This window comes from Scedosporium apiospermum (assembly GCF_000732125.1).
Source record: "Scedosporium apiospermum strain IHEM 14462 chromosome Unknown SEQ_SAPIO_0165, whole genome shotgun sequence".
NCBI lineage: Eukaryota > Fungi > Ascomycota > Sordariomycetes > Microascales > Microascaceae > Scedosporium > Scedosporium apiospermum.
The window spans coordinates 1,234,957-1,247,330 of record NW_015971866.1 but is presented as its reverse complement, the minus strand read 5'-3'; the positions used below and the strand labels follow the sequence as shown (position 1 = coordinate 1,247,330).

The following is a 12,374-nucleotide window of genomic DNA, read 5'->3' as shown; positions in this document are numbered from 1 at the left end:
CGTTGACTAGTACAGGTATGTGTGGTGTCCTGAGGACTCCTGACCCACCTGCGTTCCCCTGCTCTCCCCTCTTGTTGATGGCATGCCCTGGCCCAAAGATCTTTCAAGTGCGAAGGGCGACGAATGGAACCGAATGGGAACCCCTTTTTTTTCTCGCCCCTCAGGCAATGTTACTACACAGGCAAACGGCCTGTCGGACCCGGTCTTCTGGGTTTGGCATCGGTTGTTGGGTTTTCCATTTTAAACGTCTTGAAGCAGGTCTGGTACGAGTAAGATGAAAGGCCGAGAGACCCCTACCGACTTCCGATGATAAATGCTACCCGAGATGTGGGAATGCAGTAATAATATGCGGGCCCTTTTTTTGGCAGGGCCACGTCTTTGACTGGAAGAATGTCTTGGGAACACGCCAAGAGCCATCTCCATTCGACAGTCCCACTTATCTCCAGGGGTGAACGATCGCCGGGGTCCATGGATGTAAACTACATGCGGAATTATAGTGTATCCTAGAGTTTCCCTCTGCGCCCACATAATACGGTCTGGATAACGTGCCGGGATGACAGAAGCGTCATAGACCTGCTCCTGGAGAAGGGAATGCTCGGTCAAACCATTGAGAATGGCTCCTCCCAATGATGATCCTGGGATTGTAGATTCATACTACCTCCTGCTGGACTACGAGGATAAATAGATCCTCGAGTATCTTTTCTCAAACCACAAAAAACTGCAGACAATATTGTATCAAATCCAGCGGCTTTTATGGCTGAGTTTGCCCCCCAACTTCCTTGAAAAGACTAAAATCGTTTACCGAAACGAAGCGTTCAGTTTTGCATTTCCCTCGCATATTTGACCCTATTTGACAAGAGGATGAGTCGTGCGTGGGGGCCGGCAGAGGCAAGACTGTGCGTGTGCTCGGTAAAAGTTGGCATGTCTACATCCTCACATCCTTGACGGCATCCTCGCCCTTAATAGCTCTAATAAGTTCGAAAAAGGCAGCAAACAGGATTGCCCCGTTGCCCCATTGCCCCATCCTCAGGCGGGACTGGGTACGATTGCATTTTGCCCGGTCCATCCCTGGTCCCCTTCCCTGCCCTGCCCGCGTCCCCTGTCAGATCCTTGTTCAGGGCGGGACTGTTCCTATTGGAGGAGACAGCAACAGACAGTCCACATTCCGCCGATCTTGTCCCTTTACCGACCCTTTCGCATGCGGAACCAAAACCGGATCTCTGATGAAGTCCACCACTCCTAGAGGATTGACGCCAGTTAGGGTAGGACGCCCAGGGCCAGGAGAAAAACCAGCTCGCTCTTTGGCAGGGCTGGGAGCATCAAGTTTTAACATTGGTGAAGAGGCACAGACATCCTCGCTTACCGAGTCTGCAGAAAGCCATGAAATGCGAGGCATATGTGGTGCAGAGGCGATTTATCGCAGGGGCCCGTTCATGTTCGAGGACGATATTGAGAGGATCTCAGACCTACCTTCTGGCTCCCCAGCGAGGCAACCGTAGATATGTTTTCAGTCCCGAATGTCAGGATCGTTCATGTCTCTTTTCCATGGGATCCACTGGGACAATTGTGCTGCGTCTTTTGGGCTCTTTTGCAACGCAGAAAGTGAGGTATCATTATTGCCCACTGATTTGATGCATTCCCCTGTAACAATTGGATGCATACAACCAAGAAGCCACACGCCGGCGATCCACTATCCCCGAGACCCCCCGTACCTCAGATGATGAAATGGGGCTACGGGTGGGATCGGCGTTGGAGAAGAAGTAAAGGACAAAGACGAAAAAGAAGAAAAAAAAAAAAAAAAAAAAAAAAAAAAAAAAATACAGATCTTAAAACGTTCGCTAAAATAGTGCGTCTTGTCAACTCAATTATTGGTGAAAAATCAAGGCACAAGTGGGGACGATAACGACTGAAAATAAGCATAGGGAGACTACCGTGTGAAGGATCGAAGCTAGTCCTACTAAGGAAGACGGATTGATACTGTCGTCCCATTCCTCCTTATTAGCTGCTGCATACGAAGATACACACGACGAAGTACATACAGGGAGAGTGAAGGCAGGGTTGTTATACGAAAGGTCGGCACTCCAACGGCATCGTCGGCTTTCTCCCCACCTCCAGACGCGGATCCCAGGGGTGACCCTCTTTGATGCTACTGAGGAAGAAGTATCCCCGATGGCCCCCTGGACGAGTACGACATGCGAAGACGCAATCATATTGGTACTTACCCATCAATATCATAATGCGAGAACTCCCAAGTAGACCGCCCTTTACATGCCAGGATGCTGGATCTGACAAGTGACGAGCGACAAGCGAAGCGAACGAAAGTATTACTTCGGAAGTAATGATAAACGTCCTCCAATGCCGTTTTTGGGCAGTCTTCAAGGTGCTGGTCCGGTCTGTCGGTCGAGTCCTACTCGGATCCCTGCAAACGACTCCCCAAGGGAGACGCTTCCCCGCCGCATATCTTCAGGCTCAATAACATCAAATGCTGTGCCCACGTTTGGTTTATCAAGAATTCTCGCCCATACGTCAGTTCCGTTCCGAAGTATATGGCGCTCCCATGTCCAGGTACCTACCAGGGCCGGGGAAGTAAAAAAAATCAAAGAAAAATTCTCGCCTTCATCCTGCGACTAACGTTTGAAAGTGGCGTGTGAAAATAAAACCGTTGAAAATTGAACATGTCATGCAGAATAAATAACCTTGAGCCTCCACATCTCCGGTCCCCGCCGCGACACTGATGTAAAACATGTCAAGCACCATGACTTCATACTTATTTTCTCGTTTTCCTTTTTCCTATCTGTAGATCTTCATTCCCTTCCATTGTTTGCTTCACCCAGTGCCTGTTTTGAATCTCTTGGGCGGGTCCGCCACTGAGACGGAAAACATTGGGAGTGTTGTCTTACTTCGGAACACAACATGTCGGCTCCTGAGGTTATCCTCAGTCCCGAGGTCGCGGCGGAGGATAAGGGCCCTGCTATCATTGCCGTGATAGTAGTGGTTACCATCCTCGAAACCCTCTTCACACTTGCGAGGTTGTATGTTCGGGGGAGAATTATGAGACATCTACAGCTTGATGACTACTTGATCATTCTCGCCGTTGTAGGTCCCGATTTCTTTTTTTTCCCTTCCACCCCTTGCACCCCGAGCTGTCGGGAACACAGCACCGATGCTAACTCACAGCATAGATCTGCGGCTGGTGCGCCGTCATTTTCGGAATCTTGGCCGTGAGCTCGGGCAATGGCAAGCACTTCGCCATTCTCAACGACAAACAGAAATCAGGCGCGATTCTCTGGACCATCGTCGGTTTCTGTCCGGGCATCATGTCCTTTGGCGTCCCGAAGCTTGCCGTCATTCACCTCCTTACGCGATTGATGAACCCGAGCCGCATCCACCGAATTTTCCTCTGGTTCTTGGGCACCCTGTGCATCCTTAGTCTCCTCGGATGTGTCGTCGTTCTGTTCGCGCAGTGCACCCCAGCGAGGGCGCAATGGGACTTTTCCCTCGAGAGGAAGTGTTGGAGCCCGTGGGTGTTGGTTAACTACGCCATCTATGCCGGATGTAGGTTTTTTTCTTCTTTCTTTTTTCTTTTTTTTTTTTCTTTTTTTTTTTTTTTTTTTTTTTTTCTTTTCTTTCTCTTTCTCTCTTTTGGCCTCTCTTTGCTCGCTGTCCTTCCAAGATGGCGGATACTGATCTCCTCTCCTTCAGCCCTGTCGGCCGCGACCGATCTATATCTTGCCGTGTATCCTGCCGTTGTCCTTTTCGGTCTTCGAATCCCTTTCAGAAAGAAGGTGGCCCTCAGCGCCGCTCTGGGAATCGGTTCAGTGTGAGTAGTCAACCAGATAATCATCATCAGCATCATTCATTGACCTGTAGCGCTCATTCGCGCGATCTGTTTTAGTGCAACCGTCGTCGCTATTTACAAAACAACCCGACTCCCGAATCTCGCCAGCCAAGACTTCTCTTACGATACTTCTGATCTCGTCATCTGGACCTGGTAAGTGGACTGCTATATCGCCCAACCCATCCGTCACACCGCCAGACTCAAGCCTATTTTCTTTTCCTCCCCCATTTCACTTCTATTTCTAATTCTTTTTCTCTCTTTTTTCTTTGCACGATTCTATGGACGTGTCCGTGCTAACTTTGAGGAAAGTGTCGAGGGCAGCACCATCATCATCGCCGCATGCATTCCCGTCCTCCAACCCCTCGCCGACAAGCTTACCGGCGGCCGATTCTTCAGCTCCAAGACCCGACGAAATTACAAGCACTACGGATCCGAACGGAGCGGCGCGCGCGTCGGACAATCAGACGTTGAGCTTTCCTACCATGGCCGCAAGCGACAGGTCAAGGACCCCAATGCCCTCACGTTCCTCGATCAGACAAAAGTTGGAAGCGAGGAGAGCATCCTCGGAGATAAGGAAAACCAGGTTCAGGAATCTTCCAAGCAGAGGAGGCAATCTCTTCAGCCAGGCGTGAACATCGTCCCTGGAAGGATCACGAGGACGGATGTGATCGAGGTCTCGCATAGCTCAGGAAGCCAGCAAACGCTGCACGGGATTCCCGAGCAAGGAAGGAGACACGTATGAGGAAATGCTCTGTATTATGTCTATTCTTATTATTCCTGTATTATTGTATCTATAACCTGGGGTTTAGATGATGGCGGATTGTTTCCACCGCGCGGAAAACAGTTTCTTGTTCTCTTCATTGTCGGAAGATGTGGATCAATTGGTGTATGTTTCTTGTAGGTGACGATGGCGGGTTTAGAGATGATTTTAAATTTAAAGGAAGACACGAAGTTCTGAGATGTAGAGAATTACTGGCTATTTGGTTTGTTTGTACGCATACATCGGATTGTCGACCTTTTCACGCGAAGAGGGAGGGTCTTGCTTCTCTTCGATACAATCATAGAATCGCATGTATGCAAAGAGGAGCATCATTCTACGAGTGTAGTAAACCTATCAACTTGAAGCACGATGACGATTTGGGGATGCAGCCCTACGACAATAGCGAAGAGGTCAAAGCTACACACACTACCAGATCACTAGATATTTCTAGGTGTAGTTTGTGTAGATCGTCCCCTGTACGTGGGGAGCCGGTGCCGAGGTTAGTTCAGGGCTGGGACGCTGTTTCTAAACTATCCTGCCGCAAACAATCCTTGGGGCTTCTTGAACAAGTCCCGGACACCGGCATTTGTCGGTCTGCTCTTTCTGGGCATGCATAAATCAAATAAAAATTAGAATACTAGCCGCCTTCTTTCTCCTGGAGCTAAGCAAGCCACAAACCCACACAGCCGTTAAAGATCATCCCACTGACCCGGTTTTTAGGGCATCGATATATCAGGCCATGACGGCGGATCTGCCCGACCAAACAGTCCCATCCCCAGGCACCTCCCGCTTGATTAGCGAGCCGACATTTGCTGCCAGCGCGAGGAATCGTTTCCATTTTGAAAGGAGAATGGGTCTATTTCCGGGGTAAACTGGGCAGAGTTTCTCGACGGGAATCTACTAAGGCCAGCACGCGGTGTCCTCCCACAGACCGTTTGCTACCACGAAGAACTCCTTACCTTCAGACACTCGGCATTTCGCCCACCAAGCCAGCGACGCATTGGGGTCGGTGCGGATAGTGGTTGTCCTGTCCCGGATAGACGGGCAAATTTTTGTTTCTCAAGTGCCGCGAAGGATTTTAGCTCCGTCCTCTTCTGGAAAAGCGAGAAATTCACCAACGGGTTCATTCTACATCGGAGCCGAGTCAGACCACTCGCATCGGAAGAGGAATGAAAAGAAAACGGAAACGAAAAACGAAAAACGAAAAGCAAAAAGCAAAAAGAAAGGGGGGGAGAGGGGGGAGTGTCATTTTATTTTTTGTTCTCAGCCGAAACCTACATATTGGATCCGTCAATTTCCTTTTCTCATAATTATCCTCGTGCCGTTTCTTGACGGGCAATCTCCTAATGGATGCATGAGCGCTGTGCTAAGGAGGATCTTGTGATTCTTGTCGGAGTATAAGCGGAGTTCCTCGAGTCTCTACCTCATTTTTGAATTGAAGAACTTGTTCATGATTTCGAACAAGATAATCGCGCTGTATGCCTGTATGCTTCCTCTCGCGTTTTTCGGTTAGCATTTTCACTTTGAACCTGGTCTTGTGCGGCGCAGACGTGAGCGGTAGATGATGCTGCAAGAACCCGAGCGTACGGCAAGGTGTGCTATTTATATTCCTATGCCGGTGTCATTAAAGGAGCCGCATAAAGTAGAATGTCAGACGATAGAGATGGAGGAGCCCTACATTCGAGGCCTCTAAACCCCGCAGAGCGACGTCAGCGGCTCTGTCTTGCTCGAGGGATTTCACAGCAACCTTCGCCCTCTGGGACGAGTATGAACGCGTAAGATCGGGGACACAGGCCCATCCTGGAACCTAGAGGGCCAAAAATACCGCTTCTAGAGCTTGAGTAGCCTAACTTGACGTCGTGGTTCCCCATCAGATGGGGAGAGATGAGATGTGGGAGTTTTGCAATATGAACCCGCACCCCAGCATCCCGCGGTCCCACTAGTATCCCCAGGACCAGGCCAGCCGGGATCGGAACTTCTGGGAATCTGCGCTTCCAGCATCCTGTTTACCATTTCCCACATCAAGATCTATCGATTACGTCCCAGGTTCAACCTGTGTGATTTGACTGAAAGAGTGCTTTGTGCACTTTTATCCAGCCCAGGGTTTCGTGCGCACTCCCAAGATCTTGCTCTGATGCATTCGGAGGTCATATCAATTATGATGGAGCGAGCGACGGCCTCGGAAATCATGATGGCGTCTCAACAAAGAGGCCAGACGGGATTGAGTGGGTTGTGGTTCAAATTCTACTTGATGTTGGTTCTCGAATAAATTACACCCTTCCCTATCCGATAAATCAGCACAGATTGGAATACTAAACATCGATCGCAGCAGCTAACGTGGGGCCAAGCGCAAATATGAGATCGTCCCAACTCGCTCCTGAACACTCGTTGGCCAAAATCCATCAAGCTTGTCTTGCAACGATTACTTCCCCCTTCCTCCCCTCTCCCAATCTTCCCTCTCAGGGCATACAATAAATACTGCGAAGACCAGTAAATGTTAATGTAAATATCTAGCAGCTGCCTAGTTGCTGCCTAGATTGTGCCGGGTGCCTTGTCCTAGAGCCAGCACTCTCTCAAGTCTCCACTGAGTTTCGTCCTGAGAGTGTCAGGTTGGCGATGCGGGTTGGAGGGACGAGGGTTGCGACATATCCTGCAAACTCCTGCTTTTCGCCTTCTTGATGTTGTCTTTTTCGAGATCTTCGTCCCGTTTCCTTTTGGACATGTCCGCCGTTTCGTTATATATGAATTGCTGGTTCCCCATTCTATACAACCCTGTTGTGGATCTGCCTGTCCTATCATCTCCCATACCGGGGTCGGACTTATTTCTCAAACCACCTCCGCTTCTCGATGGAGATGCTGAACCTCCCCGGCAAGGTGTATGCGGAATCGAACCCCCTGAATCTTGGCTCGTGCCAATCCCGCTATCATGAAAGAGACTTTCTATGTCCGAAGCCGTCACAGGTTCTCCCTCTTCTGGAAGTTCTCCGCGTCCGGCCCAGCGCAATGGGGACTTGGGGCTGTGCCCGAAAATGACGGCGCCGTCACTAGCTAGCGTGCGTGGACTGCGCTTCCCCCACAACTTTGGGAAGGAGGAAGGTAAAAGGACTTGGACCCGATCGTACGTCTTAGGAGAAGACCCGAATTTACACATGCAAGGCTCGAACGTAAGACTTGGAGTGTACCAGTGGATGTCGTCGACAATCCGCCACGGAGATATTCGCTTATTTCCTTTCTTTCGGAGGATTTCACTAAGTTCCGCCACACAAACCGCGAGGTAGTCCTTCCCAGTCGGAAGGGGAGAGTTCCATAGGCAGAAGGGACATGATGGTGAGGCGGACGAGGATGTCATAACAGCTGGAATGAATAAGTCGCCGAAGCCGGACCCGAAAAGCGTTGGAGCATGGATGGCGCGAGAAAAATCCACCCAGCCTTCACCGGTAGTGTGAAGGGTCGCAACTTTGGGCCATATGGTGCCTTGGTTGGTCGCAATATCCATGAAGTCAAACCCTTCAAGCTGGCGGCGAGGCGTCTGCAGCAAGCGGAACCCAACGCCCGATCGAGTCTGAGAGTCGTCTTGGTGGGCGGCGATTTCCAACAGATGGTAGCATAGTTGTTCGACGCGATCCCTAACGCAAAAATATGTTGTCTTTTTCTTCACTATGGGGTCTGGCTCTGTCAATGGCGTGAGAGTGTTCTCCTTCCATGCCTCTGTTTTCTTAGGGTACAGGGGGATGCTTTGGTTCTCAACGTCTAGGAGCACCTCGCAGGCAGGTACAGCTCCCATGCTGCTGGCTTTTGCTTCCTTTAGGATAGTTTTCTCCGAGCAGAGAATGCTTCGGAATCGAGGGTCATCTTCATAATTCTGAATAGAGGCGCGTAGGAGATGCAGGATGGTGCTGGCACCATCAACCAGCCAAGCCCGTCGGTCATCTCGGTCATAGAACACAAAGTACCTATCGGCCACGTTGCGAAGGATTCCAGGATAGTCGTCTCCGAAGCTGATATATCGTGGCTTGTCCTTGAGACCCAAGATGCAACTGACACCGGCAGTCACTATAGAGCCACCACTTATGGTGACTTTTTCGAAAGCACAACTTTGTGTAGGACCTGGGAGCCCGGACCAGCCAATCGAGTAATTGGCACCTAAAGCACCCGCAAAGCTGATAATCTTGTCACACCACCCAACAACATGTCGCCTCTTCTCCAGAACGTCCGGGGTTGGACCCTCTGCCGACTCTGGCCAACGAGGCACCCTGGGGTCCTGGTAGGATATGTAAGATCTGTCATCATTGTATACAAGATGCCAAAACACCGTGTCCACAGCCATCTTCGTGACCACCAAGAGTGCTGAGAAGCCTTTCAGGTACATCGTTCCTCCGAACTTAACAAGCCGCTTCGCATTTATCAGAGCAGCGACAATATCCACTGGGACATCGAGGCCTGATTCCGACTCCTGTCGCCTTGGTATAGGGTAGCCGGGGACAATCGTGGGATTCCTGAACAATCCATTCCAGCATCTGCCTTGGGCAAGTAGTTCTGTGCTAGACAGATCTTCAAAACGGTACCCAAGCTTGAATGCTGCAAGGGCATTCTGGCCGAGCTGCCTACCGCCCATTGGTATCAAGTTGCTTTCCGAGGAAACGTTGGAAACGTATGGGGTGCAGTACTGGGATCCGTCGTCAAGAGAAGACGAGCGGAGAGCTGCCCCAAGCCACGCGACCTGTTCACCAATTTCCGCGACTGAGAACATATTTCCACTGGCTAAAAAAACCAGTTGCGATGATTGCAGATTGTCTTCGATTTGGCAGGTGACTCGCGTTTTTCCAGGTAAAATTCCTAGGATATTTTGTTAGCTCACACACCGTTCGGATATAGGTCTCGGTCAAGAGGATGACGCTCGAAAAGCTTACCATCCCAGCAGCTTCCGCTCCTTCTATCTATCCCACTCTGAATAAGGCCCAATAGTGCGGGCCCTGTCTCGGGCCATGTCTGGCGAAGATACTGGAGGCAGGTAACAGCTTCCACGTTGTTACCGTATCCTGTGAGAGTCACGGCGCGTGCGAGGACATCTTTAAGTGGCGATTCGTATTGTTGATCTTTCCAGAAGGTAAAGGGGTCCCAGTTGCTGAAAAAGACTGCTTTTACCTCCTGGAGATCTTTACGACTGACACGTTTGGGCCGGCCAAAGGCATCGATAATCTGATCCCTCATCGAAACCATTGTGTTGCTGTTTCCAGGAACCGTCAAGTCGCGCTCCCTTAGCAAGGTTTGCACGAGCCATCGATACGCTGAGGACTGAGGAAGAGCACGGCGGTAGGTTGAGAGCTCGGGAAGCTGATCATCGTCCACGTCCTCATCATCTATATTTTGGCGCTCAATTTGATCGTGAGGATCGCTTACGTTTTCCCCATCTTCCGCATTTTCAAGCCAGGTACGAACCCTCTCATAGGAATCCATCCCGAAATCGCCGCGCCGCGACAAGTCTTCACCTAGGTCATCATCGCTGTAATTACCCTCTTTTGCGGTTTCGCGCCCTAACCGACATTTAACAAGATCACTAATCTGGCTTTGTGATGCGTTAGTGGAAGTCTTACACAATAGGGGCAGGAAATATGCACAAGCGATGTCTATCCACGAGGTGCTTCACTGGATTACCAATATACACCGGAATTTCATAGGCGATTCTGCTGGCGAAGGACCGCAGGATTGATGGAAGTTGCGTCGAGATATTCTGGATGTCATTTCGAGAAAACTTCGCTGGTAGGGAGTTGCTAAGTTCGTCGGCAAAGGCAACAGCATACTCGTGGAACTTCGGATTTTGGAGGCTTTCAGTGTCTGAATACACAGTCTCCGCGTATTGCCTCGTTTTGGCATGTGTATTAATACCTCGTTGCAAAAGGCTCGGTTCATTCTGCGGTTCATTCTCTAGAGGCCGCTTTTGAACATCCTCTTCGATTGTCTCTACGCAGCCGGGAACTGCCTTTGCAAGACCGTTGGACCCATACCCGGAGTCCGTGAATGCATCAAACCACGGTGCTGATGATATTACCGGGTAGCCATGCGCCAACTGCCATTCAGGAGAATTCAGTGGGTTTCCATGGCATAAGGCCGCGAAAGGAGAGTTTATTTCCACATTCCTGGGTGGCGTTGTTGTTTCGGCCTGTATTCCGGGGTGTCTTGGATACTTTCTTACACCCCACCGCTTCAAGTGTGACCGATATGAACGTACACTTGGGGATGGATGTTAGCTTAAAGACATTAACAAGAGGTGGGGTATTCACCTTTTGGAGAAGTCATATGTTAATGTCATCACCTGTCTAACCTCGCTTAACCTCCGGTTCTGGTCTAGGTATAGAGATGTTATGACATCTCTGTATTGCTCCCATTTATCCGAGCTTTCTGGTGGGATGTCGTCGTGTTCTTCTTGCATAGTCATCGATTGACACTGCTTGGAAGGCTATCAAAGGTTACCGGGACTGGATTGGAAAATGGGCATGTCTTTTCTTCTGCGCGTAATTGCGATGTTGTTGATGTTGCCAGGAAAGCCTTTTCGCCTGGCGTTCAAACCTTCTCAGAGACTTCAGCAACATCATCATCAAGAAACATAGAACAGAGAGAAGACAAAAGAAATGGGGCTGGTCAGTTGTTATACAAAGATGCATTGGCCGAAATGCACGTTCCTCTCCGCCTTGAGGTCCGCCTTACCTATCATCTTTGCCAATAGTCACCAATATGGTGGTGGCGCGGTCATTACAGATAAGGTACCAGTTGAGGGCTTTTGGCATCTGCGATGGACAAACCAATAATGGTCGAGTATGCAACTGCTGTGCTTACATCTCCTCTCTCTCCGAGAGTCGGGTAGATAAGGATATCTGTGGTGTTGCTGCCCAATCTCTCAATATTGTGGTTGTGCCTGAATACCCTGCGCCGGTCCGCCTCAGATTCCCTGATTAAGTATGTGTAACCCTTGTATTTCGTTTCAGACACCCGGACCCAAATGGCTCATCCGCCATTTTAGAAGTTGGAGCGAAGAGATTCAGCTGAAACCAAAAGGCGTCGAAACTGTAGACCCCAGAACGTGTAGTTCTTTCCAGGTATGATCCCACTAAGATCATCCATTGTCGCCTCCTGCAACTAAGCTGTAGCCAGCGTCTAGTTGCGCGTGACGTCGCTATCTACCCTAAATACTCCTAAGGTTGCCCAACGAAGTATCGAGTCTCGCAAAGAATGCCATAGACTCTAGGAGGAGGAAAAGGGGAAGAAGAGGAAAGAAGAAGTCAATTCATCGAAAAAAAAAAGACAAGGAGAAAGAAAAAAAAAAGGAAAGGAACGGAGAAAATAGGCCGCAAGGGCAAAAAAGAAGACATACAACACCAGGGATTCTGGTCGTCACCGACCCAACTACTAGTCTGGCGCTTCGTAGCTTATGTATAGGGGAGGACGGGACCCTCAGTTGTCTACGAGCTATGGTCGTATGTACTGAGGCAGTCTCCCAGGACGCTATTTATAGCCTTTGGCCCATCGACTAGGGAAAATAAATGCGTCTCTTTCAAAACCTCCCAGTCAGTCTCAACACCGGAACAAGTCACATCGGTTGGTACTGGGACCACTCTTGCCGGTTCCCAGTGATAATCAGTAAATCTCTTTGATTGTGCCTCGCCAGGTGTGAATTGAGACGGGTAATGGCTGTGACCGGCCAGAGCCAGAGTATCCCTTAATATTTCGGGGGAATGCGATGCTTAGTTAGCTGAGCGGGCTCATGGGAATCTGGGTTAC

The 12,374-nt window shown here is 49.9% G+C and overlaps 2 protein-coding genes across 2 annotated transcripts; one reads left to right on the top strand and one right to left on the bottom strand.

Annotated features, from left to right (window-relative positions):
• Window positions 1–2,913: 2,913 nt before the first annotated feature.
• Window positions 2,914–4,580, top strand: SAPIO_CDS10502 (uncharacterized protein; the record flags this gene model as incomplete). The annotated part of the gene is made up of 5 exons (XM_016784084.1): window positions 2,914–3,096; window positions 3,183–3,555; window positions 3,703–3,820; window positions 3,896–3,991; window positions 4,148–4,580. The coding sequence occupies 5 exons, from the start codon at window positions 2,914–2,916 to the stop codon at window positions 4,578–4,580; spliced, it is 1,203 nt and encodes a 400-aa protein (XP_016638911.1).
• Window positions 4,581–7,417: 2,837 nt separating this feature from the next.
• Window positions 7,418–10,055, bottom strand: SAPIO_CDS10501 (uncharacterized protein; the record flags this gene model as incomplete). Its single annotated transcript, XM_016784083.1, has 3 exons — window positions 7,418–7,519; window positions 7,867–9,338; window positions 9,509–10,055. The coding sequence occupies 3 exons, from the start codon at window positions 10,053–10,055 to the stop codon at window positions 7,418–7,420; spliced, it is 2,121 nt and encodes a 706-aa protein (XP_016638910.1).
• Between the last annotated feature and the right edge of the window lie 2,319 nt (window positions 10,056–12,374).